At 51.9% G+C, this 27,473-nt stretch overlaps 1 protein-coding gene across 2 annotated transcripts in view; it reads right to left on the bottom strand.

The window, feature by feature from the left end:
- Window positions 1-27,473, bottom strand: part of Klhl29 (kelch-like family member 29) — a 205,665-nt gene that overhangs the window by 111,322 nt on the left and 66,870 nt on the right. For both annotated transcript variants that reach the window (XM_013522637.1, XM_005400361.2), the window contains exon 2: window positions 15,786-16,115. In XM_013522637.1, coding sequence (XP_013378091.1) covers window positions 15,786-16,070 — 285 coding nt within the window. In that variant the 5' untranslated portion in view covers window positions 16,071-16,115. The remainder of the gene's footprint in view (window positions 1-15,785; window positions 16,116-27,473) is intronic.

Raw genomic sequence — 27,473 nt, 5'->3', positions numbered from 1 at the left:
CACCCCTCCCCCACCGCCTCCCTTCCTTTCCCCACCCCCCGCTGAGGGCCTGCTGTGGTCACTGCACACTTGTACCCCTCAGGTGGCCGTTTACTTGGTGTGGTCTGGTATCCTGGCCCACATCCGCTACTTCATTTCCTTGTTTCAAAGACTGTCACCTAGACCAAGTGCTGTTCCCTGCAACTTTCTCTGACCTTAGTTGATTCCTCTGGCCTCTGTTCTGAATAAGACTGAGGAGGACTTCTCCAGCAGGGCCATCCTGGGGTACAGTGTAGGCCAACAGTGCAGGGACACTCAAGTTCAAACCTTCCTCCGAAGAAATTAAACTCAAGTCCTTGGGTCATTCCAGCCTGTCAGTGACCAGTGTGCACCCAGGGCTTTGGGAAGCCAGTGCTTTCCAAATGCAGACCTCCTTGCACGCTGCTGTCCTGTGTTCTAAGCCCCACCCAGGGCGCGTATATGAGAAGGGGGTGCCTTTCTCCCAGGGTGCGGTGCACAGCTTGGAGCAGTTAATGAACAACTGCCCTGTGAGTGGACTGATGCCTGCCCCAGCATGGCACTGGGCTGCCAGCAACAGCTGGGTAAACAAGTGGGCTGTGCTCTAATCCCATGCCCAGACTCTGGGGAGCGCGGGGAGAGCGTGGCGGGCCTGGGAGGCCGGCTGGAGCCTGCAGGATCCTCTTTTGAAATAGGTCCCTAAGCCCCGGCTGACATTTGGGGACGGTCTCTTGGGGCGGGCACTCCAGGCCTTCTGCCCACAGGGGACTGGTTCCTTCTGGAAACAGTCAGATGACCTGCCCGCAAGGACCAGTCCACATCAGGGAGAGCGCCCAGCCCATGGGTCTGCTGCGCTTTTCTCCTTTTGCTTCCACTGAAATGGAGAGGCACAGAGAAGGCAGCAAAAAGAATTTTCTTACTGACCAATGAGAAGAGGGAGTGGTCCGTTCCGAAGCTTTTATTTGGTGTTTTGATTTCCAAAGTTTCCCTGACAGCTCTCTGGGTTTGATCAAGTGCCTTCTATGGGGAGACTAACCAGCACTGAGCATTCATTCCCCTTTTCTCCCCTTGTTAAAGCAGGGCCCGCTTAACAGGAAGCCTCAGCCTGAAGTCATCAATCTGCCCCTCTGTGTGGATGGAAGCAGCAGCCCTTGCATTTCCAGGGTGGCTCTGTGGGTTGTGGGGGTGTGGGAGCCGCGGGCTTCCTGCTTTAACTGCCCTTTCAGTTTTTCACATTGGAGTCCACCCGTTCCAGGAAGCAGGCGGGTGGTCATTAGGAAGCTCGTGGACACTGTCCCGCGGAGGGGGCAGAGGCGTAACTATGTCTCACTTCAACACAGCAAAGGGGTGGCTGGCAGGTCAGCTTTCCAGGGCCTCTTCGGAGATACCAGGCAGGGACATTTTCACAGGGTGTGTCAGTGTCCTAGGGCTGCCGCAACAAAAGGCTACAAACTTGCTGGCTTAAAGGACAGAAGTTTCTTCTGTCATAGTTCTGGGACCCAGAAGTCCAAAACCCAAAGGCCCTGAGGGAGAATCCTTCTTTGTGGCCTCTGGTGGCACAGGGTACAGCCCTTGGCTTGTCACAGCACTGATCCTGTCTCTGCCTCTGTCTTTACATGGCCTCTCTGGGCGTTCGATCTTCCTCTGTTTTCTCTTACCAGGATTGTCATTGAATGCAGGCCCCACCCAATTCAGGATAATCACACCTTTAGAACCCTACCTTCACTACATCTGCCTATGCCCTGTTTACAAACAAGGTTGTATTTAGAGATCCCAGGTGGACATCTTCTGGGGGAGGCGAGTAATATTTAACTTCCCGCATGGAGATTGTCCCAAAAGTAAAACCCTGAACTTTCTCATGAAATTGAATGTTTTAAAGAAGCCACAGCCTCCTTTGGAAGTGGGTATCCTAACATAGAGCCCAAATGCCTACCAGAATGGGATGGAGGAGCTGGAAATCTCAGGAAGCTCACAGGTGAGTCAAGGGCAGGATTGGAACGCAGATCTTAGATGCCCAGTTTTGTCTTCAGTCTACAAACCTAGTGACTGGTATCCTGGGAGGTTTCCTGTGGAGCAGGATGTCCTAGGAAGCTGACAAAGCTGCTCTGACCCTCTCAGCCCCAGCCACCATCATCCCAAGCTTGGGGGGACCTTGCCCCCCCACCTCCTGGCTCATTGCTGGCACTCAGAAATGTTAAATAACAATAATAATAATAACACATCTGCATGCGACACTTTAATAGCCAATCTGTCATTTTCCTACTTTATTTCTGAGATTTTAAGAATGGTGCCCTTCCTGCACGAAACATCAGGGTGCATTTATATTAAAAAATGAAACTAATTAAAATGTTTGAAAACCATAAACCACCCCACCATAAAACAGCAGCAGCCTTACTCTTCCAGTCTAAAAGGATCTTTCTTTCTCGTTTTGTGGCTTGCACAGATGTACCAAGTTGTGGAACAGGAGGCGGGGGAGGCTGAGCTGCCTTGAGCAGGCCCTGGGGTTACTGGAAGCTGGCATGGCACCTGAGGGCCTCGAGGAAGGGTGGGAGCTGGGTGGAAAAGGCTGGAGAACAAGCCGCTCTGCAGGCAGTGCAGCTCAAATCACTTGATGGGCTTCAAAGGCAGCTTGGGGGGGAAACTCCGTGAAGAAACAGCTCTGAAGCCTGTGAGTGACTTACAGGCAGGGATGAGGATGGTGGGGGAGAGGGGAGGGTCTTGGGGAGCCAGTACCTTCTGGCTTGCACAGCTGGGTGGATGGGGGGGCCTTGTCCCTGCGCCAACCATGCAGGGGGCAAAGCAGGCATGTGGCTGAGGATATAGAGCTTGGTTCTGGCCATTTTACACCGGAAGCTCCTGACAAATCTAAGAGCAGACATCCAGGGAAAAGAATTGGGAGCTAGAGACATGAGCTTTGGAAGAACAAAATAAATCTGAATTCAAACCCTATTTCCTACCGCTTATGAGCTGTGGCATTGAACAAGTTGCCCAGGCTTACTGAGACTCAGTTTCCTCATGTGTAAATAGACTGACCCCATGGTGTTGTTGTAAGAACTCAGGCAAAATGTGTGAAGCTCTTGGCGTAGTGTCTGGCCCTCCAGAAACCATTTAAAAAACAAAAATAACAAAGAAACAAATATAACCACAACTACCCATGAACAGAATGTGGGTCGGAGCCCAGGACTATTCAGGGCACAGACTATTCAGGTTCTAGATCTGAAACAGTGAGAAAGAGTGGAGGATTTTTCATTTCATGGAAGCACAGCAATTGCTCTGCAAAACACCTTACTCTGGGATTCCTTTAATCAGTGAGGTGCTCATGCATTTCAATACATATTTAATTTATTTGTAGACAATTGACTACTACCACTGCGATGCCACACAAAGAACCAGAGGCAGCCATGGAACGGTTCTGAAATGAATATATGCCACTGTGGAAAAGCGGAATACAATTTTCAAAAGTGCACTGCTATTCTTTAGTAAAGCAAGTGGATTTCCATGACTACAACTTCTACCCACAATTCAATTTGATAATTCAACACATATTTACTGAGTGCATAACAGGCAAGTGTGAGTTGCTAGCAATTCAGAGCCTGAGAAGACAAGGTCTTTTGTCTCAAGGACCTGCATTCTGGAGGGAGACAGACAAATAGAGAGGAGAGGGCCACACAGAGAAGGCTGTGGTCACGACAGCAACAGACTAGGCTTACAGAGTACCAGACACGGTTGTAGGCAGTCTGCATTATTAGCTTGCTTAATCTCCCCAATAACTCAGTGACACAGATGGTATGATTACCCTGTCTTAAAGAGGAGAAACTAAGGCCCCGAGAGGCCTTGCAAAAGATCACAGAACTAGAAAGTGAGTGGAAGAGTTAGGGTTTGCACTTAGGTTGCCTGATTAGCTGGGGATCCTAATACCATCACTGTGCTGGTAAAGAGGTGTGTTAGGGATGCCTGGTGTATACTTGGCATCCTCTCACAGACTGATGGCTATGGTGGATTCACCAACTGATAGGTAAAGAAAGCTCTTTGTCCTGACTGTCTCTCAGACTGCACCAGCCTCTTCCTCTTCTTTGTCATCCTCAGGTGTGACACCTCACTGAAGTCGAGTGGGAAATCCTGGAATGAACATCACCTGAATGACAAGGAGGCCTCAGCCAATTGCTGATCATTAGCTGCTTCAGCAGCCCCTGAAGTTGGCAATGGTTTGGGGAGCACCTCTTCAGCCCCTGCAGTCCCTAGACAGGCTGGGTCAGATATGGGGGATTCTGGCAGGCACAGCCGGGGCAGCATGAGAGTTTGCTTGCTCTGTCTGGACCTGTGGGCTCCTTTCAGATTTTTCTAAGTGGGGCGTGTGCCTCCCAACTCCACACGAGGCTTTTGTCTTTGATAACAAAAGGTAGAAGCTGGATCCAGCCAGGAAGCTCTGTTTACACAGTGACACCAGGGTCTGAGCTAAAGGGAGGAGGTATAGCGGGGAGCCCTGTGTAGTTCCCAGCTGTCTTCTAGCCTGGAGCCGCTGGGGTCACAATGGCCAGCCAGCCGGCATCACCAAGAGATCACCTGAAGGTGCGTGTCTCAAAGCTGCTGGTGCTTGACCTGACCACGGGCAGGGTGTACTGGTGCTTGGGTCTTTGCCACCAAGGGTGTCGGAGGTGAGAGTGAGCAGCAGTGGGAAGGTGCTGCTGACTTTTGGCTTCTGTAAACCTAGAGTTCTGGGGACAAGAAGTAGGGGATATAGAATATCTGCGCTTGGGAAGATTTTGAAAACACAAAAAACAAAAAAACCCCAAACACCAAAACCTGCATAACCCAGTGTTGGGTGAAACAGTTACTTATGTCTGCTGGAGGAAGTATAATAGGATGCTCATACAGCCCTTCCCTGTGGCCATATCAGATCAGCAGGGCCAGCAGCCCGGCCAGGGCACTGCGGAGAGCTCAGAAATGGATAATCCCAAATTCTGAGTACCCGTTTCTTTCTCAGTTATTTATAAGAAACACAATGTGGCAATGTAATCTAATTCACAACGCCTTCTTAATGCCTTTATAACACAACATTCACAATATTCCCTTCTAATCTCAGCAGATGACAAGTTGCCACTATTGAATTCCCCTTAATATGAATTATGGGCACAATATAATTTGCCCAATATCATCTCTTCAGACTAATATTGCGAGGGAATAAAAATCACACCCTCAGCATATTTCTGACGAGAGAGGTGATGGCGGTGCAGGGAGCTGGTGCCTCTGCCAGGGAGGTGTTCCCAGCTGGGCTGAGGGCAGGATCTTAGAGGCCTGGAAGGTGAGCTTTTCCGCCTCCACGGCTGTCTTTGCAGAATCACACGGAATGTCAAGGCGTGAGGCAGTTTCTACCCAGAGCTAGGGAGCCTGAGTCTCCACACCTGCAGCAGTACCCTGCAGAGTCCCGAGTTCCAGCTAGAGGGCGCTGTGCTGGGAGTGTAACCCCGGCTGTCACGCAGGAAACTCACCGCTCTGAGCACCTGCAGGCAGGAGCACCTAGGGGGTTAACAGGCAAACGCTCTCGGGACGGTGGCTGGCTCCCAGCGAGCACTTAGTAAAAACTCGTGACAGTGATAGCGATGATGCTGGTGGCAAACCCCAGGCACATCTCGGGCCCGGCTGCCCGCAGACCTAGCTGTCTTCCTAGGGTGTTTGCAGAGAGCACAGAGTTGCCGTGCTCCCTGTGCCAGGGCGGCCACGCTTCAGGCTGCAGGGCACCATCAGCACTGCTGCGACTTGCTCTCACCACGCACACAGGACAGTGAGGCTTCTCCTTCCGTCCAGCGCCTGGGGGTGCTGAGAGACTGGCACAGACCTCACCCTGGCGGCTCTGACATCCGCCAGAACCTCCAGCTCTCGGCCCTGGCTTCCCATGGTGCTGGGCTGCAGAGCTGTGCGGTTGGGAAAGAATGAATGGGGGAGCTGAGTTTGGGCTTCCTCAGAGACACCAAGAAGGCTCTCCCAGGGCTGGGCCGCTCGCCTGCCCATTCCTCAGGAGCCTTCCCTGCTCTCCGGGCAAGGGCACGCAGGTCTGTGGCAAGTGCTATCATTGGACTGGCTTCCACTGTGATTGGCAATGCCACTGCTCTGAGTAGAGGAAATTTCTATTTATTCCAAATCTCCTTTCTTTCTCTTTCTCTCTCTCCCTCCCTCTCTCCCCACCTTCTCTCTCTCTCTCTCTCTCTGTCTCTGTCTCTCTCCCCCTCTTCCTTCCTTGCTTGCTATTTTTGAGGTGGGTCTTATTATTTTTCCCAAGCTGACCTTGAACTCCTGGGTTCAAGCAACCCCCCTACCTCAATGGCCAGGAAGCTTCTTGATTATGCCAATTCTTCCTGAACTTATGTACAGATATTACTTCTCTCTCTTTCCAGAGTGGGGCATTTACTTTTTACTTAGATATTTTATCTGTGGGAAAATATATAGAGCATATAAATTTGTCATTTTCACCATTTTTAAGCACACAACTGAGCAGCATTCATTTTAGTGACAATGCCAAGCAACAATCAATACTGTCTATTTCCAAAACTTGTTTATCACCACAAACAAAAGCTCTACCCACTAAGTAATAACTGCTCACCCCCACTCTGGTCTCTGGTAATTTACAGTTTGTCTCTGTGAATCAGGGCATTTATGTTGATACAGTGCATTTGCCTGGCTGTTTCGTTCATACCTCGCACAGCCCAGGGAAGTGGACATTCTCGAATGCAGCTTATAGGTGAGGGAAACGAGTCTCTGGGAACTGAAGTATTCAGCCTGAGGCCGCTCAGCAGGTTAGGTGTGCAGATGGGTCCTGATCTCCATCTCTTTAACCCAACTTAGGATGGTTCTCACCAGCCCTCACAGCCTCTCAGGGAGGGCCTCTCCTTTTCTGTTCCAGGAAGACTTTATCCCCAGTAGCCAGGGAGCTGGAGACAAAAGCCATAGCCACAGTGACTGTTTCCTTCTTCCTGGTCCCCGCCTCAGTGCGCAGGGAAGTCAGAGGTGAGCAGGGCTCTTGGACCTGGTAAGCAATGGCTCTGCTCCACCCACTTCCTAGCCCAGGCTGAGATCCACTCAGGGTGACTGAGGGTGCCCAAGAGAGAGCTGCTCCTTGGATCTAGGTAGGTCCAAGCCCACCCTGGTACTTCCATGGACAGTGATCCTTTGGACTGGCACTTTGGGAAGAACCAGGGGAAAGCAGTATGACAGCAGCCTCCAAACTGGAGCAGCCAGCCTGGAGTTAATCTTGGGGTAAAATGAGAATCCCTCAGAAAGAGATTGGGGCTGCAGCCCCAAGGCTCAATGGTCTCTAGGCATTCTGCACTTCTGTGGTGTCTACAGCGCCCTGGGGAGGTTTCCTGTTAAGGAGAACTGCACTGAGTATATGGGAGGTGTGCGGCTGGACCACACCCTTCTACACGCCTTCTAGTCCTCCCATGTGTGGTTGTTTCAAACTACTGATGAGCAAAACTGCTTTGAGTGGGGAGCTGGAGCAGTATCTTCAGGTGATGTCACTAGAACTGGGGGAAGATGGTTATCTGATGTTTGTTCATCCAGCTGTTCCCTCGACAGATTTTCCTGTGGGTTGCTCTGAGCTGGGCTTCCACAGAGCTCCGCATGCCTGGGCTCCAGAGAAAGACTGCCTGGGGTGTGTTTAGGCCTGGTGGGTGCTTAGCCTCATCTCTCAAGTGAGGGTACAATAGCAGCAGGAAACAGCTGATCCGTGGCCTTCGGAGGACAAGAGAGGGCAGGAGCAGTAGACAAGGGGACAGCAAACTTAACCTGAGAGACTGAGCCTCAGAGCAGGAATAAGTAGCCCACAGGAGCTCTTCCCTTAAGGGCTTGCAGCATCGAGCAGCCAGTAGCTGGCAGTCTACAGCAAGGGAGGCAGGTGTCTTGTGGTCAGGCTCTGGACACCTACCATGCACCTTGCCTCCCAGCTGGCTCCTTGGTGCCAGAGGTTACAGTGCATTCACCCAGCTGCTCCAGAAAGCAGAGGAGAAGAAGATGAGAAAAAGAATCTAACTCGCATCAGTGGAGAGATGTGCAGCAGCAAACTGAGTGCAAACGATGTCCTGTCCACATACTTTCCTTAGTTCTCAGGGCTCTTTATCTATCAGAGAAAAATGAGGTTTTTGGCTGATGCATTCCAGAGAGGTAAATTTGCTAATGCAAATTATCATTGCAGTGCTAGCCGGGGCTGCAGCTTCAGTGGTGCATGGATATCTCCTAATACCTTCATTTTGGGCAGGGAATGGATTGTGGAAACTGACCGGCAACCTGCTAACCTACACCAGCTCCTCTCTAGGTGTTATGCTATTGGAGGGAGGGCTCAGGCCAGTTTGGTCATCCCTATGATGCTAGAGAACGAATCAGGGAAGGGCCAACCTGGGGTCAGAGGACATTTTCCTTGCTGAAAGTGAATGAACTGTCTGAACAAAACTTTTGTGTTTATTCACCCTGGTTATTTTTTAGCATTACAGGCAGTTCCCTTCTTAACAAATGGGTTAGGTTCTGAAAGTTCATTTGTAATTTGGCTGTTTAGATTTTGGAACATACTTGCTCTATAAAAAACAATGTTACAAATGGTGGTGAGACTTCCAGGCTAGTTCTCCAATGCCTGTTTAACCCATCATGTAGCTAAAATACTGTCCTTTTGCAATGGAAAAAAAATTAATTGCAACATGAGTAATTAAATGAACCAGGGAAAACCATTATAGCTGAATAAGTAGATTTATGTTGATCTTGAATGATGCTGCTTTTGGAAAACTAATTTAATTTACGAAGAGGCCCCTTTGAGGGCTTTTGGGAACTGCATGGGATTTATCCCATTAGGGAGAAAGGGACATTGGACCATTGCAATCTGTGGCTACTGAAAATCTGTGTCATTCCACTGGTTCCATTTCTTGATTTCAGCCTCCTCAGAAGGTCTTCCCACCAAAATTTATGTTCCCCTGTGGATTCTCAGAGGGAGAAGTTCACTGGTGAAAGCCCACAGAGGCGTCTCCTGGGGGCTGATAATTTGATGCTAAGCAGCAGGCCATCATCTACCTTTGTGTAGGTCCTGGGGACACTGGCGTCCCATCTCTCCAACTCTGCGGCAGTGATAGGATCTAGTGTAGCCTTCAGGACTGAGGGCCAAGTCCTGGCTACCTGTGGGTCTGAGAGATAGCTACACCTTCAAGGTTCACTGGGGCCAGCTGCCTTGTGTAGTGGAATATTTGCAGTACTGGGCGTGTAAGTCATAAGTGCCCATATTGATTCCTTACACTAGGCTGTGAGGCCAGGGTGTTTGGTTAATCCTGTCTTTCCTGCCTGGGCCGGAAGCTGCAGGGGGAGTAATGCTATCTCAGCGAATGTGAAGAAACACTGCATGTTGTGCTGTCAACACAAGCAGGATTCTCACCATCCTTAGATGGTTGCCCTTTCAAAACTGTGATGTCATAGATATCCCATCAACAGGCAGGGTCTCCACAAACTTAAATATTGCATGGTTTCTCTTATAATGAGAAACCCAAATTATAGATAAAGAGCAAAATAAAAGATAATAGGAAGTAGGGAGATAGATCTTTCTCAGATGTGAAAGGGATCAAGAGATGGAGTAGAGGGAAGCAGGGAAGGGAAAGGGAAGGAAAAAGGAAAAAGATGTGTTATGCACATGTATCAACTCCACATAGGGAATGTAGACATTATATACTGCAAACATGGACCAAGAAAGGAAAGAATGAACAAAAAAGAGGTGGGGTCTCTGTTAGTTCGCCAAAGCCTGAAATCCAGATTGGCTTTACTGCTTGCTTTAACCCATGGGATTTGAGCAGAAATGCCTCAGGCTGAGGTGGGAGAAGCAGCTGTGCCTTGGCCTTGCTCCCTTCCTGTTGTTAGAACCCCCAGCCACTGTGAAGAGCCTGAGCCGGCCAGATGGAGGATGACAGGTCACACAGGAAACCCAGGGCCTCCGCCGAGTGTCAGCCTGCCACACGTGTGCAAACGAGACTGCCTCCGATTGACTGGGTCTCCAGCAAGCCCAAGGCTGACTGCAGACCAATGAGAGAGTGGGCCAAGACCAGAAGTGACAAGCTGACCCACAGAAGTGGGATGGCTTAGGCCACAGAGTTTGGGGACAGTTGTTATGTCCCAAGGCTAACTTGCACACCCAGCTGGCTCTGGCCAGTGAGGTTATCAGTGGCCTCCTGACGTCTTTACTTGTAATTCTTAGCTGCCTTTTGTTCAGACTCTGACTTATAAATGTGGCAAAATACACAAACATCTCTTCTCCTTTCTCCACCTTAATCAGAAATTGAAGCTTGAGCCACTCAGATTTATCTTCTCCAAACTGTAGGCTTTGAAATGCGTGCTTTGGAAATGTGACATTTTTCAATTCTGTACACACTTTGTGACAGATGGGTTTGAAGTCAATGAAGATACAATCCAAACTGTAACTGCGACTTGAAGTGCAGGCAAAAGCCATTAGCTCAGTACTAACATGTGCAAGTTGTCTCACAATGCTTTATCCGGGACCGATAATTTATCATCAGGGAAATCACAAATACTTGTTCGTGGAGCAAGCCACAATCTTTTGGATAAAATCACTTGCAGGCTGGAAATTCACTATGAAAGGAGTTTGAGTCATTCTCCCAACCGAGCTCCCTCAGCAGCCTTTGATTTTTAACATGAACACAAGAGGAATGGGAGGTGTATGCAAAGCTCCTTTATCCATTCATGGACCCCAGAACCATTCATGGACCCCAGCATGTGCTGCTGCACGGGGCTTCATGGTCATTCACACGATCCCCACAGCAGTACCAGATCATGTCCCAAAGGGGTGGGGGAAGCCAGGGTGCACAAGGAAGGCATCGTCTTCATGGTGACCAATACCCACCCTGACAGCCCCAAATGCTCATAAATGTCAACCCCTGTGCACATTTTGTCCTCTACGCATGGTGTCTGTGGGTTTCTCGGCTCTTCTCAGCTCTCCCTGGGCCTCTCACACAGGCTGTGTTGCACCACATCCCAGTCAGATTTATTTTCAAGGGCTTAGCTCAGAGGGATGGTGGGAATGTTTCAGCCTGAGTGCTCCTGGTCACAAAGACAAAGAGCCCTAGTGCATTTCAGAGGCGTCCGAGAGGGTTCTGCAGAGCCCATTCTTTCAGGAACGAAATTGCATTTTATGAAGCCATCCCTTTTCTGTTTCATCTGTCAAGCAGGTTTGTTGAGAATAATTTAAATTTCATGCAGCAGCAACTGCAGGGCATCGATGCCTTCCTTGCACCCCATATACAAACCCAGTGGTGGAGTTGCACCTCTGTCTTGCAGGGCATTCTCCCCCGGGGTCTAGACAGCTGGTGGGGACTTGGGATGGAGTGGTGCCCCCATTTCCTCAGCATCAGCTCTGGCACATCAGGGAGGGACAGGACAGCGCAGGGAGCCTCTCTTCAGTTCACCAGCACCAGCCAGGGGGCTTGTTTCACCCCAGTGGGCAGGTCCTTGGATAAACTCAATCTCTAGTTTTTCTTTTTCTCTCTCTCTCTTTCTTTTCTTTCTTTCTTTCTTTCTTTCTTTCTTTCTTTCTTTCTTTCTTTCTTTCTTTCCATTCTCTCCTTCCCCACTGAGCTACATCCCCAACATTTTAATTTTGACACAGGGTCTTGCTAAGCTGCTGAATTGCCCAGGCTGGGCTCAAACTTTCCGTTTTTCTTGCCTCAGCCTCCCAGAATGCAGGGATTATAGGCATGCAACATCTCACTTGGCTTTTTTTGGTACTGGGAATCGAACTCAGGGCCTCACAGTTGCCAGGCAGGTGCTGTGCTACTAAATTATATCCCAGGCCCCGGCTAGTTTAATTCTTAAAAAAAATTAGCTTTGAGTGCTTACCAAGTGGCAGATATAGTTTTATACTTTTCTGCACATATTAATTTAGATAACCCTTACAAGGAAGATATTACTGTTATTCCCATATTAGAGACCATGAAACTGAGGTTCAGCTCATAAGTGGTAGAGCTAGGAGTCAGTCTCAGTTCTATCTGACTCAAGAGCTTAAAAACTCTCACCAGCTATGCAGATGACCAAATCTTTGGCTTAAATTTTCTTCCTGTACCATGAAAGATAAATGTGCCCATTTTCTGGCCTGAAATTTGCAGTTTACTGTCATCCAAGTGGATGAGAGTTACCATAATTATGTTGCAATCATGGTTACCATGGTGAATGCATGCTGCCAGGCAGCCTGGGGTAGAGAGAGCTGGCCTGGCAGCCTCTGGTTCTCTCCAGGTGGCCTTGGTAAGCAGGGAAGCTACATTTTCTTGGGGCCTCGCTGTTCTTACCTGCAGAATTAGGGTTTAGATGTATGTGTCCCGCCCCTCTTCCTGGGCTCTGGAAATTCCTGTCCTGGCAAGCGAGGTGGGCATGCTGAGGGGCTGGAAGGGTTAGTCGCTATGCCCCCAGGTGACTCAGCAGCCCAGAAGCCTGTGATTGTCCAACTGGCCTTTCATCAAAAGATTCCCAGAAATCTTTAGGCCACAGTCAAATAAATGAAGAAATGAAAATTAACTCAGGCCGGAGGGTGGCAGTGACAGAAAGAATTGTCATCACCTTGCTAACCAGCCTCTGGGAGCACAGCCGGAGAGAGAGCTGTGACCCTCAGCCCTGGACCATCGGAGCAGACCCTCGCCCTGGGAATGAGCCAGTGACCCATGGGCAGGAGGAGGCTGCGATGTCCTAGAGCCTGTGACATTCCTCCTGTTCCCTGCTTTGGTCAAGTGGGGAATACCAGGGCCCGACAGCACTGACCCTCGTACTTGGGCAGCTTCCTTGGGGACTTGCCCTGAGTTCCTAAGAGTGGTCTTGGCCCATGAGTAGGGCCTTCACCACGAATGCCAGGCTGGTCCCTTCCTACGGCCTCAACATGCCCCAGGGCAGAAGGAACACACCATTCCGCACCAGCTTTTACACAACAACTTTCCTTGCCCACTTCCCTCTAGTGTAGCATCTCATTCTGTGTCCCTGCTGGTCTTTCCTCTGAGACAAGGGCCTCACAGCCAAAAAGTATTTCTAATCCCTTCCCTGGATGGCCTGGCTGCCCTGTGTGCTGATCCAGCTCCACTTGGGGCCTGTGCACGGCCCTCTCCCCACCCTTCTTCCTGCTGGCTGCCTCTTGCTTCCAGGTCATCTTGAGTCCCAGCATCTCAAACGCCACTTCTTTCCCTGCATGCACAGGGCCAGCTCCTATTTCTGAATCTGACCTTTCATCTTGGTGAGGTTAGAATCAAACAGCTGTCCTCACTGGAGGGGTGGCCTCATCCCATGGGCCACACCTGGTGGCGGCGGTACCTACAGGCACTTCAGTACCTACAGGACTCGCACCTGCCAGGTCTTGTTCTGTCCTGGGCACTTTACACGTTCCTACTCACACAATCCTACAACACGTTCAGTGGACAGGGACTGCCATTCCTATTCTACAGAAGCAGGGTCCAGAGAGGTTGGGTAACTCGTCCAGGTCACTCAGCAAGCAAACAGTTGATTGAAATTAAAAGCTAGACAGTCTATCTCCAAGTCTGGTTTTACCCTCCTCACGAAGCCACCTCTGCCAGGAACAGAAAAATGTTCTGGGTCACCTGATCCCACTGAGCCCCTGAGGGTAAGAGTCAGCCCTTGGTCATTTCACAAACAGCTAGGTTGACCAGGGAAACTGTGGACACCTGGGCTTGGGCCGCCTGCTCCGTGGTATGGTGCTGGCATGGGTCAGACACACAAGGTAGGAGCTGGGCTTCTGGAGGTGCCATGGCCCACACTGAATAGCAGCGGCCCAGATGAAGCTGCCGCTGACGGCAGCTACTTCCTCCCCTTCCCTGTGCTCCCAGTTCTCCTGAGCACTCCAAGAACCCAGGGCCTCATCAGGCACAAACTGGTCCCTGCAGGTATGAAGCAGGAGAAAGGATTTGCCTCCTCCACTGTCCTGTGCCTGGGTGCTGGCTGTGCTCACAGGCCTGAACTTCTGCCCTCTCTGCCTCTCCTGGCCACTGGACTCCGGGCTTGTCCCAGCTGCTGTTTTCTGTCTGAGGCTGGTTGGTTCCTTCCCTCCCATGCGGCTGTGGTCTGGGGCCCAGCCAGTCAAGGATAGTGAATATTGAGCCGCTTTGGAGCGAAATGGCCAGGGTGTCCTGCAAAGAGCTGTCAGCACTGACTCTGGCAGAGCCCAAAGCCTGGCCCTCAGAGTACTGATGCCGTCTCTGAAAAGGCAGCTATGCTAGGGACAGAACCATCAAATGGGCCTATGGGGTCCAGCCTGTCTCCCACCTGGCACCCTGGATGTTGGCTCCAGAGGCTGCCATCTCCAGATGGCCAACAGCTGGCTGTGCAGAGTGCCTGCCAGATGTGGCCACGGGGCCAGTGGCCAGTCCCTTGGGTGGAGGTCACCCATTCAGGACAGGCTGGGGCTGGTGCCCAGGGAAGGAATATTTTTGACCGGCTAGGGGCGGGGGGCAGACAGTGTGCCCAAATCATCCTTCATCTCCTCTCCCGTCTGACATTCCTTTCCTTCCTGCATCAGTGGGGAGGGTGTTTTCATAACAGGAAAATAAAATCAATAAGGCACTGCACCAAGATGTCAGCATGCTGCGCCGGCCTCCAATAGCTCCATTGTCTCGGGCCTCCGCCGGGCTCTGCAGCCAGCAGCACTCTCCCTTATTAATGGGAAGCAGGGCTGAAGGGGGGTTTGGAAAGTCGCAGAGACAAAGGCACAGCACACCTGGAGCACTGGCTGTCCCGCCGTCACAGCCACTCACAATGGCCGGCCTGGGGCTTCCTGCCTTCAATTTTTCCTGCAACTTGTATGAAAGCCTGGGAGGAAAAAACCACACACACACACACACACACACACACACACACACACACACACACACAGAGGCACATGCACACACATGTGCGCAAGCCCTGGAGGGCTCCTGGGAAGCAGCTCTGAATGGCTGGCAGAAGCAGGGAGGCCTGTGGAGCCTTGCCCAGCCGAGGGGGTGGGATGGATGAATGGGCTTCCTGCCTGGGCCCCGCCATCCCTCCTAAGGGCTCTGAGCAGCAAGGAACAAGAGGCCCAGCTCAGCCTGAAGCCTGGCAAGAGGCTTGGTGACATTCATGTCCACATTCTGTTCAGCACACGGACTGCTTTCTGCTGCCATTCCTGAGGCTGGAGCTGGCTCTTCCAGCAAAAACAGACCAACCTGGAGCAAAAAGGCCCTGAGGCCAATTGCCAGGTGGCCAGACCCTGGGAGCAGCTCAGGTAACAGTGCATCTGGGGTCCTCAACAGTAGGGTGGTGTTGTAAGAGGCTGCCCTCCAAGGCTTGGGAGGCTCAGGGAAGACCTTGAGCATGCGAATACACAGTCTGGTGGTGGGAATGCGCAGGGTGGGCTTGTGACCCCGAGTGGCTCTTACTGTGGGTCAGTGTCTGCTCATGAACCCCAGCCGCTGGGAGGGGCTGGGAGGGCCCTGGTTCTCCTATTAGGGAACCTTTTTGCCAACCTGGAGTTTTGTTGTTATTTTACTTATTTAACTAGTCTTTAATCAGCATGGCACAGGATAACAAGCAGCCTCAGCACCTGCTTCTCTCCCTGTAAGTTAGTCACAGAGAAACTTCACAGGAAATAAGCCCAGAGCAATCCTCAGAAATGATTTGTAGGTTCCCGCCAGGGAGGCCACAGCTCTGGGGAACTCAGACTCAGGAGGCCTGTGGTGCCGGCCTGGGCGCATGGGAGGCAGGGTCCCCTCTGTCCGCTTTTTCCCAGAGAGGATGCCAGGTCTTACCTTGGTGGTAACCGCAGATGCAGAGCTGGCCACAAGGCTGGTGATGGCCTCGCTGCTACCTGTGGTGCAGGGAGCGGGGGCCGTGGCCGGTGTGGGCAGCCGGGAGGGTACCACAGGCAGTGGCAGGAGGCCGGGCCGGGCACTGAGGCTGCTGGCTGTGCTGCCACCGGCTCCTGAGGTGACGCTGCAGATGCTGGTGGTCCCATGGGTCCCGTTGACGCTCCACTCACGGCGGTCCCAGCCTACCCGGTAATCTCTTTCGAACCGGCTGTGGTGCCGGGACATCTCCGTGGGCCGTGGCAGCTTCTCGCAGGGAAACAGAGCCCGGACCTGCCGGCACAGAGCAGAGAGGAGGGCGGTTTAGACAAATGGCCGCCCTGCTCGGACGCGGGCGGCAGCCACAACCGGCAGCATCCATTCAGCCCCTGCTCTGGGTTCACTAATGGCTTCCAATCATTAGCTCATTCAGATTCACAACGAGCCCATAAAGCTAGGATCATTCAAAGTCCCACTTCACAGACGAGGAAGAAATGGTCTCTCCAGGATCAGGTGGCAAAGTGTAGCAGGAGAGATTCGAATCCAGTCGCAGTTTAAAATCACTCTTTCAGTTCAGCAGTGTCATGCTGCCTGAGTGACGTGGACATGCACATTTTAATTATGGTAGTAGTTTCTTCCCCATTCATTCCCCACCGTGAACACAGATTCTGTGGGCCCCTCGGGCCACACCTTCCTCAAGCACACAACATGACTGACATCTGTAAACCACTGTAAGAGGACAAAGCAATCTTGACAGCAACCTCATTTGCTCCTTACAGAACCTGGGAGGTGTCAGGGCATGACTGTCCCCAATTATGGACGAGGGAACTCACCTAGAATAAATGGTTCCTGGCATCAGGGAGCTAAAAGTAAGAAGGAGGCCAGGGTACTCAGCTTGATGCTTCTGTGAGGTGTTGGCCTCTAGGAGCTGAGTTCTCCCTCATAGCCACAGCCTGGGACTCAGTCCTGCCCCTGGAGCCCGTGCATGCTAGCCTCAGCTCACCAGACATCTCCCACTCGGCATCCTGAGTACTCAACAGAACGCCCTTCAGTGTTGTCATGGAGACCCAGACACATCATGGTACTGGAGGGGCCTTCTGAGTCCCCAAGGATTACATATTGCACAGCATGACCGTGACTTGGCTGCTCCTGCCCAGGCAGGGACCAAGGCCAGCCCCGTAAGGAAAGGAGGAAAGACCCAGGAGAGGTGGTTTCAGCTGCAGAGGGCATGGAGACAAAGGGCAGAGGTCATGGCAGTGCTGGGGCACAGGTGGGCAGCTTCAGGTGAAGGTCTGTCCTGCACCTTGCACCCCCAGCCCTGATTGTGGCTCAGTCACAGTTTGGTTTTCTTTGGCCCTGTTTCCATTTCTACTCATTGCTGGGATGTGAGCTCCTGGAGACAGGGCTCCTGATTCCTTTTCTGTTCCACCTGCTGACCTCTGGAATTGCTGGCCGGTGGGATGGACAGCATACTTTCTTTTTAAAGTTTCCATAAAGCTGCTTCTCCTCTGTATTGTGCTCATGTACTACCTGTGCAGCTAGCCTGGCTCTGGGAGCCACAGACCCCTCTGCTAGGCATATAGGAGAGACCTGAGCCCCTCTACCACCTGGGGTGAGCCAGGAGCAGAGGTGACCATCACCTCTGAAGCTGGATATAGATCCCTGTGTAGTTCATCGTTATACTTCCTGACTCACACAATGTCACACAATTTTTTAAAATAGCAATATTATGTGGTTAAAAGATAAAAATCAACTCCCCCCTTTGACTATCTCTCATTTGCTTTTTCAACAGAGGCTCTCATCTAATCTCAGCCCCACTCTTTCTCCTGTTCACTCTGGAATATGCTCCCATGTTGCTTCAGCTCTGGCCACTCCAGAGAAATTGTTCAAACCAAGGTCATGAATGTCACACTTATAAAACCCAACAGACATTGGTGCCCTTGTCCCCTGGGCCTCCCTCCTGTGGCATGGCTCGTCTCTTTCTCTTTCTGTAGTCCTCTACAGATTCTGTGACCCTCTGCTTGTCCCCAGCCTTTAAAAGCTGGGGCTCTTTGGGTCCCTCATCTCCCTCTCTCCCCTCACTCTTCACCCTCCCTGCATAAGCTCATTCAGCAGACCCTCTTACCGTGATGCTCAGGGTCCCACTCTCTTTCCTAAGCACCTGCAGCTTCACCTGGCTGCTGCTCAGCTACTCAAACTCTGCATGTCCCCCAATGAACTCATTGTTCTTTTGCCCAAACACCCACCTGTAGGAATTTTCTGTCTCAGAGGGAGACAGTTGCTCTGTTTCTCAGTCTCCAGCCCCATATCCACAGTGGGTCATCGATTCCATTGTCCCAGCGGCTCTCAGATCTGCCCTGCGTCTGTATCGACACTCTATTACTCTCACACTGGCTACTTCCACCCATCTTCCCACCCCCCAGCCTTGCCCTTCTTACCCATTCTCCAACTTACTTGCTGTCTGAGTTTTTAAAAGCACTTGCCCATGCTCAAGCCCCATCCCTTAGAATAAGCTCTTAACTCTTCCTGCTGGCCTAGTAGATCCTGGAGGACCTGGGCTGGCTCATTTCCCAGCATCCCCTCTCACTTGTCCCACCCTACTTATTCCAGATGCCTATGGATTCTGAAGGTTTTGAGTCCCCTCTCAGCTTGGGCCAAGCCTATACTATGCTATTCGTTTGCCAGGAATGGCTTTGGCCCTCCCTCTAAGACCAGTCTTGTGTGATAGCTCAGCATGGAGTCTTCCAGGAGGTGGCCCTGACTTGGCCCCTCTGGGTCCAGGGAGAGCCCCTCCTTCCCCACATTGAGCATCTAGCACCTGCCCCCACCCCAGCGTCCATGGCTGCTGCACATCTCCCACTGTCTCCAAGTTCTGGAACTTACTGTCCTGGCAACCCCAGCACCCATGTGTGCCAGCATGGAAGGGTGTCCAAGTACACGTGTGAACAAACACATGGTTAGTGTTTCTTACTTGCTGAACATTTCTAGAAAGGACAAACACATTTGTATGAAAAGGAGGACCTCATTCCCAGAAAGCTTGACGTTTCTGATCAGCAGTTCCTCGTAGGCACTGGGACAAGTTGTCCTACCTTCCTGGAAAGCCAGACCTAAGCCTCCTAGGATGACTCTGGAAGGAGGAGCTCTGCATGTGGAGGGGTGAACCTCACAGCTCGGGCTCTTGTCTCCTGGGGTTCACCTCCCAAAACAGGAAGGCCTCTCAGTAGCCACTGCTGTTAGGTTGGGATCACGTGTCTGGGTCTGGCAGACAGGGGCGGGAAGGTGATGAAGATAGCTTTTAGACCCGTCCCAGTAGAACATTTTCTATGACCCCGTCCTTTCCTTCCCTTGCCATGCCCACCTTCCGGATGGCACGGCTGCCCCCTCCTACCCTCTGCATGCTTGGAACATAGATATTGTTAAGACACTGAGTTTGGCAGTCTATTTGTTACCTTGGCACAGCCCCGGCTGGACTGACTAACTGATACACTCATTCAGTCCTCACATTCCTATAAAGCAGCATGGATTACCTATTGTCAAGAACATCATTTCCTGCCAGCTAGCGAGGACGGGAGACACTCAGGGTGGGCCAGGAACCCCACACACTGAGACACGCTTAGGTGCTCTCAAGTGTGCTCCAGATCAGGTCAAAGGGGTCACGCCGGCCCCAGCACATCTTCAGACGCCACCCAAGCCTCCCTGTTGGCTGACTCAGGCACCACCTCCTGGAGTTCCCCAGTCTCCACCTCGAGCACAGTTTCAGCGCATTTCAGAAAAGTCAGCCCTGCAACCTGCAACCTGTGCCTCCCACCATCCTCAGCCCGCTGTCATCTCTTCCTGCCTCCTCCAAATGCCAGAGAGGAGGTAGAGACTCGGGCAGCTGGAGGCCACACAATCTGGTTTCAGTCTCATTAAGTGTATTCAAAACAAAGGTCAACTATTTGCATGCCAGCGCTTGGGTCAGACATCATTCCTCAGTTTAATTTCCCCTTTCAAACAAATGAAAGAAATGTGTTGCACAGTTTACTCTGAGTGAGACGGCAGAGTGCCAGCTCCAGAGATGGCAGCTTAAGTATTTCCTGCTGGGCGCAGAGCCAGCGTGTCACAGAGGTCCCCTTTTGTGCACGCACGTGTGCCCCTGGCTGTGTGGCAGGAGGCACAAGCAGCACACGTGTGGTGGGAGGAGGAGGCCCTGCATGGACAAGGCGCTTCCAACCAGACTGGTCGTGCAATTGCAGACAAAACACAGAAACACGCTTCCCTGTCGAGGTGAGCACCTTTCCATGGCAGCCTGCCTGGGAGCTGGTAGAGCCTGGCACGGGGCCCTGCACCAAGAAGGGAGGCAGTGGGAGCAGCAGCCGTCCCTGGTGTGGAGGGGCCAGTTACAGAGTATGGGGTTGCACCTGGGTGGCTGGTGCCTTGCCAGCGCCTGTTCACATGACACACATGTGCATGAAGAAGGAACTCTGGAGTCTGGAAAATCTTTCATTGGTGGATGGAGGCAGCTCACCCTAAGGTCCAGGGTTGGGATGGTTTGTGCTGCTCCCTCACTCCTGAGAGACGAGGGATAGGCTAACCTGAAAGCCCATTCAGAGACAGGCGTTTTATATGCAAAATTCAGCTCTAAATTCTAGGATCCTGTTTGTACAGAAGCTATTTATCCATGGAAATACAGCTGGGGAAGCTGGGCTAGGAGAAGGGAGGGAAGGAGGCTGGATTCTTCCTGGAGAGAGTGGGAACACTTTTTCTGCTTGCCCGAAGCCTCACATTTGTGAAGGCTTTCAGCCCACACCAGGCGTGGACCTCATGGTCTTGCACACTCATTTTCACGGCAGCCCGCATGCATACATCCAGGTTGCGGCTTCTCAGCATGAGGTCTGGATTTACAGAGGTTGGTGCCCTGGTCCTGCACACAGCTGGGGAAGCCAGATCAGGCTCTTGATTCTCCACTTCCTTGGTGGTGGAGGCAGCCCTCTTGCAGACAGTGGGGAGGGTAAAGAGCCACCTTACAGAATGGGGCAACTGTGAGGAATGAGGGTCAACACTCCACTCTTCACCTTTGCCCTCCCAAAGGGCCAAAGTGCTTCTTTGAATGTTTAGGCATTGATCTTGTTGCACCCCAGGCCCTAGTTCAGAGTAGCCTGTAGATGCCTCAACACAGATATACCCCTAAACCAAATGACAAGGTCTCCAGCACCCCCAAATGTTGCAATGCCATATCGACCAGCTCTGGGATAAATTGTGATGTGAAGCTAATGAAGATCTAGATAACCCATCAGAAGTGTTACAGGGGCCACCATCTGGGTGTGTCCATCAGCATCATGTCCTCTATGGGAGGCAGCTTCTTTCCCTTCTGCTGTTCATCTCTGGGAGAGGGCGAGAGCCTGTCTCTGCTGCTTCCTCACTCCTGAGAGATGAGGCGCAGGCTCCTTAGATGGCTGACTTGCTCCTCAAGTGTCCTCCACTGGGCAGGTCCCTGACCTGGTACCTCCACGAAGGTACTTCCCTCAGGTTTCCCAGTCATTAGGTGTGGGCAGAAGTCGGTGGCTTCTCTGCCTGCTGTCAGATGGGGCCAGGTCCTCACTGTGGCCAGCACTGCTTGAAGCCAGTGACCTGGGACTTGTGGGAATGAAGGAGGGACCAGCTGTCCCCAGAAGCTCTTCTGGGTCCTTCGGAGGAGGTAGCCAGGAGTTAATGAGAATCAAGCAGAGAAGACAAAGTGGCCTGGCCCTGACTTCTAGGCTTCCTAAAGCCCTATAGCTGCAGCTGCCTCTCACCCACAGCCTGTCCCTCATGTTTCTACCATTTTCCTTCAACACAGAACAACTTTACTTGTCCCTGGGTCCATTGCTGGGTTCAAGCAATGTACCCTTGAGCCCCCTGCCCACACCCAAGAGCCTCATCTCGGAGTACTGGGCATATTTCACAGCTCAGGTGGGAAAGCGCAGGCTTGCAACTCAAGACCTGCAGGAGTTGGCAGGTTTCTGAGATAAGGACACAGGAGATGGCAAACCAGATCTCGTGTCTATTACAAAGACTCCCTGTGCTGTGCAGCTGGGGACCTTGTGGGGTGATCTCACCCAGAGCCGTGGGGGGCAACATGTTGGGGGCAGCGAGAAGGTCACCCTCAATTAAACATCCATGGCATAGGGGCCTTGTGTCCCTAACCCCAGAGGCTACCTACCTTGATGGATGGGGTCCTCCCTGCAGCTCAGGGTACCTTAGCAGCTCAGGCATCCATGGCCTGAGGACGCTCAGCTGATGTCCGGACTCAGCCCTGGCATCTGGGCTATGTCTCTAAATTTTTACCAGCTGGTGATGGGGGTACCCTCATGGACACTTGCTAGACACTTGCTAGATATCAGATCAGCAGCCCTGCTTCACAGATTTGCCTGGAAACCTTGCAATATGAATAATTCATCAGTAAATAATTAAGAATCACCACGTGCCACAGTAAGTCTGTGCTGTCCGTGTGGGGCCAGAGCTCAGAGGGAGGGGGCAGTGTCCAGGAGCCCCTGGCACTGGCCCCTGACAACCTCTGCCCATGAAGAGACGTTGTGCCCACCTCAGCCTTTGGGCAGGGTGACCGTGGTCTGTGTCCAGTGACACGCTGTGTGTTCTGGACGCTGGTGATGGCCCACAGGCATTAACATGCATGGTGTGTACACACTGCACGCAGGATCACAGGTGGCTAATGACCCTTTCCCCGTTCTTATCATTAAGACATGCTGAAGGAGTGGGCTGCTGGCTGTGAGGGCCCCGGAGGCGTGATTAATCCACAGGAAGGCAGGGGAGCCCGTGCTGCTTCCAGACAGGGGAGCCGAGGTGGCTGGCTGAGGAATGAGCCGCGGACGTCCGGGCCCGATTGGAAAATGGATGATTGCCTCATTTGGGAGAGACGTGCTGCCAAGTCGATTGGAACAGCCTGTGCCCATCTTTATTATTTTCCTTTCCCTCTCTGCATCTTTTAGCCTTTCTTCTGGAACAAAACACTCCGCAGCAGCCAGAGCACCATCTTGGCAAATGCACCACAAAGGAAGTCTCCAGTGCCTCTGGAGGAGCAGCCTGGCCACCGTGAGGTCTGGCTGTTGGTGGGAGCTGGGGATACCCCTGGGAAAGGCCTCTCTGCTTCCTTGGGCAGGTGCAGTCCTCTGTCAGCCAGAAACTGCCTCTGGCTAGGGCTGGGGTGGGCAGGAGGCCTCTGACCAGTCCCCTCTCCTTGGAATGTGAAACAGACTCACTTATGTCCCAGTGATGGACTGGCATGTCCCACTCCCCATGGAGTTCTGGCCCCTTCCCTAGCTCAAGGGCAGCTCTGCCTCTGCTTCATCCACTGTGGCTGGCGGAGCACAGGGCTGGGCACCCAGGCGCAGGCTCAGGAAACACTCAGCAGACTGAAGAGCTCTTTCCAGCACGGAGTGCTCCACTCTGCAGGGCTAAGGCTGAGGGAGAGAGGTGGCTGGGGCAGAGGTTTATGAAAGGCTGGCCCTGGGGCCCACCTGTACTTACGCAGCCCCGACAGGGTGACTCTCTGAATTCTGGCCAATCTGCCTGGCCTTTCTCCTGGCCCTGTACATCACCCTAAAGGTGAGGAGTCATTGCCCCCACGTGGGCACAAAATGTGTGGGTGTTGGGGGCCTGTGGAGGTGTCCCCGGGACAGGACCCAAGCTCTTTTATCTTTTGGGCCAGCAGAAACCAAGGAAGCACTGGGGCGACATGGGCTAGCACCCACGTCCTCATTCCTCTTTGCAGGACGAATAACCCGAGGGGTGGTTATATTTATAGTTTCTTTCCTTAAAATATCAAGGCCCCAGGTGCACAAAACATGGTATTGTCGTCACATGCCACTTCTGGTCTTCTCTTCCTAGCCATAAGGGACACTGTATGACCTCCTCTCCTCTGGCTGTCACTGGCCACCTTACCACCAAGCCCTCCCCAGTGAGACCCAGTGTGGAGACTGCTCAGTCCCAGCTAAAGTGGCTCAGCCAAGCCTTTTGGCTCAGTGGCTGGAAGATCCCAGCAAGACCTGCTGCCAGCTCTGGGGTCTGGACCCACCTAAGCAGCCTCTCCCAGGCTCACCAGGCAGGGGGAAGAGGGGAGTCAAGGAGCCCACAAATCCTCTTAGAAACCAGAGCCATGACTTCTGACCTCTGCTTCTATGCCTGGGCCCCAGGTGGCATGAATCTTGGTAACACAGGACTTTAGGTTATTGTCTTGTTTAAAGAAGACAGGAATCTGTTTCCTCCTGACCAAAGCTTGGAGGAAGACAGCTCAGGGAGCTGGGGCCTCCCTCTGCAGTGGAGGGTGCAAGCAGCCCCCAGGGAATGGGAAGGGAGCCCTGTGTTAAACGTCCCACAGCGGACATCAAGATAAGTCTGGCTTTATGGGGCGGCACCTCTTACCTTTGGCAAGGGTCCTATTTTAAAAAAAAATCTGCTTTATTGAGGTCTGATTGACATGAAAGAGTGGTAGATATTTAACAGCCACAACTTGATGTGTTTGGAGATAAACATGCACCCCTGTAGCCACCAAACCTCCGTCACTCTCCATGCCACAATGTACCTGTCACCTCCCCAAATTCCTTCTGCCCCTGCTAAGTAAAGTAAAAGCACTTAAATGAGGAGGTGCTGGTCAAAGGTGCTGAGTCTCAGCTGTGTGAAAGAAATTAGATCTGGAGAGCTACAAACAGGGCCATGGTGAACCCCTGGGCGTCTGCCCTGTGAGTGCCTCCTCGTGCTCAGCGCGGAGATCCTACGGTATGTGTTCGCACACTCAGCTCCTTTCAAAGTCACCACTCCATTTGCCTCCTAAGATCCCAGCGTTGTAGTCAGAGAAGCACTGACGCTCGAATTTTACCAGTGAGGAAGATGAAGGGGAGGAAGTCTGGGGCCAAGCAGAGTAGCTGCTGCTCTTTCTCCTTGAAAAGTGTGGCCGGGGGCCAGCAGCACCCCACCACCTGCACTGTCAGAAATGTAGAATCTCAGGCCCCATCCAAGCCTGGGAGCCAGAATCTGCATTTTTAACAGCTCTGGATCAGCAGGCTAGGATTTGGCCCCTGGACCAGGCATCCCAACACTGTGCTCAGCCATGGGGCACGGAGGTATCTTTGGGAAAACCCATATTCCATGATTACAGGGCTTAATACATGACCCAAAATGACAAATGTTCAAAATGCTTTTCTGATGATAGGTTTCAGGAAAAATGCCATAGATTCCTTTTCTGGGCCCAATTTCTCTCGCAAAAAGCAATCTCTCTGTCTTGGAAAGGTGGTACTGGTGCCCGTTTAGATGAACAATATTAAAAGAACAAGCCTCCCCATTCCCTCCCTTCCTGTGTGCACCTTTGCTGTTAGAAATTCTTATTGTGGGTTTTGATGCAGTGATTTTTTTTTTTTTTTTTTGAAGAAAGCACACATGATTCAGAGACTTTTCTCACGGGACTAATTGATGAGGCATTTGTGCGATTGCTCCTGGTGTAAATCATTATAATGAAGATAATGAAAAACAAAAAAGATATTGGAAATGACAGTTGGCAACATAATATCAGCATAAACTGAGGGAAGAGCGAAGGCACGTATAAATTAGGCGCTGGTAAACAAGAGGATCGATGAGGGAGCTTTGCTGCATTTGGCTTGATCGCTTAGACGAGGATTAACCAGAGTTATCATTACAAATAACCATCTTGGCTCCCCCTGATTCCTTGTTCTTGTGGCTCCACAGAGGATAGAAACCCTGAAATTAGAGCCCTGTTTCCTTTCAGTTCTGCAAACCCACATATCGGATCGAAGTCTTTGGAGCTGGATTTTAGTTTCTTCTCCAAGGGGTCCTCCCACTCCAGCAGAGCCACCTCTCCGGCACGCCTGATTATTTCGAATCTTACAGAATTGACTAATTCAAGGAGCTCTCTTGCTTCACAGGAAATTGCGTTCATCAGTGACCCAAGCTGATGAATGAATCCTACTCGGTGCCTGGAGCCAGACCCAGCAGCGAGAGTCGCAAAGAAGAAAGACTGATGCTCGCTTTCTATTTGGCTGCCAAAAATGCTCTTGCAATTTGCTTTCTTCTAGACAAGAGTCTATTCAAAAGTCTATTTGGAAACATTAGGGAACAACCGTCACATGGCCGGCAGATCATACTGCCAGTGACAGGATATTATCTTCCTTGGGAGAGACTCGACTGCTCTTTTATTTCACCAAGTAACTAGCGTCTGGGTTGATGGCTGCAGAATTGCTCCGAGGGCTGGGGACATTAAAATCCCTGTCCAGAGCAAATGCGGAACCGACAGCCACTTCAGCATGCAGGATTTGTGGAACCTTCACCAGCAGTAAGCGCAGCCGCCTGGCTTTCTCGTCTCATCTCTGGTGGGACCCGCGGGCCCTCCTGCTTATCTGACTCCCACTCCGGGAAACCACAACGTAGCCAGCTTCTGCATCTGGGGCTCCACATCCATGAGTCAGGACTTGGTGCCCCTGCTTCCCTGCCAGGCAAACCCCTGGACATGCCCCCTGGTTAACACATGTTCTGCCCTTGGCTGGCCAAATTGCAGCAAATGCGCTGACTGCCTCCTTCTCCGTTATGCCCAGCTCAGTGTGAGACACGGAGGCGTCAGCAAGATCAGGGTGCTCTGGCTTCTGCCTTCCGGGAGAGGGTTGCTCAGGAGGAGCGCATAGGCAGAAGGTAGGAACCATCACATGGCTGCAAGGAGGGAGCGGCCACCTGGGCTGGAGCAGGTTGGTGGCTTGAGTGGCCCTGGAGGCCTAAGGCAGCTTCCTGGGGGCTCCCACCATTCATTTTAGAGAGGAGACTGTCAATAGGTAAGGCCTGGGAGAAGGGGACCTGGGGAAAAGTGCAGTGTGGCCAGGCTCTGCCTACCTGGCACACTGTCTGCTGAGACGTTCCCCTCCACAGAGGAAGGGCCCGCAAAAGGCTGTCACTTCAACTTGGGAGCCCAGTGCCCACATTGCTTGCTGGGACTTCCTACAGCATCAGCAGGGAGTTCTGGGGTGGAGTGTTTGGGGCCACCTGGGAGAAACTTTTGTCCCCTGTCCTGGCCACTGATCTCTTGTTTTGCCCACCTTGCTGTTGACCTCAGTACCCAGCGCCAGACTTGTCTGAGACCACAGAGCCTTCTCTGTCTGCTTTGGGAACTGCCGCCCCCTATCTTGATGTAATTGCTGCAGATTTTCATTGTCTTGATTCTATGTCCGTGTTTTTAATTTAATTAAAGTTTTTAAAAAAGCAGCCCAGACCAGAGGGCAGCCTGGTGCGAGGTTGTATGCTTTATCACCGCCCAAGCATGCAAACGAGGCAGCCTCTGTTGACAAGTTCACATCTCCAGTGTGGAGCTGGCTGTTTGAACAGCTTGTGTGCAGTAATTGAAACATAGATTTTTGTTGCCTTTCTGTTTATTTTTAGATTAACCAAGCAGGGATACTTTGCTTCTAGGCTGCTTCTTCCACCCCTGTTGGGCAGCCTGGGACCACTGGCCCCGTGTGTACTAGCAGAAACCAGCATTAAGTTTCCTGGGGTCATCCTCTCCTGGACTGTTCTGCACCTGACGCTGGGCAGGGTGACCTTCACCATGACCTTCAGGGCTTAAGACAGGGAAGCTGAGGAGTGCAAGATACCCACAGGTTCTTTCCCATTGTCCAGGCC

This window comes from Chinchilla lanigera, unplaced genomic scaffold (assembly GCF_000276665.1).
Source record: "Chinchilla lanigera isolate Chin_1 unplaced genomic scaffold, ChiLan1.0 scaffold00068, whole genome shotgun sequence".
Taxonomy (NCBI): Eukaryota; Metazoa; Chordata; class Mammalia; order Rodentia; family Chinchillidae; genus Chinchilla; species Chinchilla lanigera.
The sequence above is the reverse complement of the archived record's forward strand: the minus strand, read 5'-3'. Positions and strand labels throughout refer to the sequence as shown.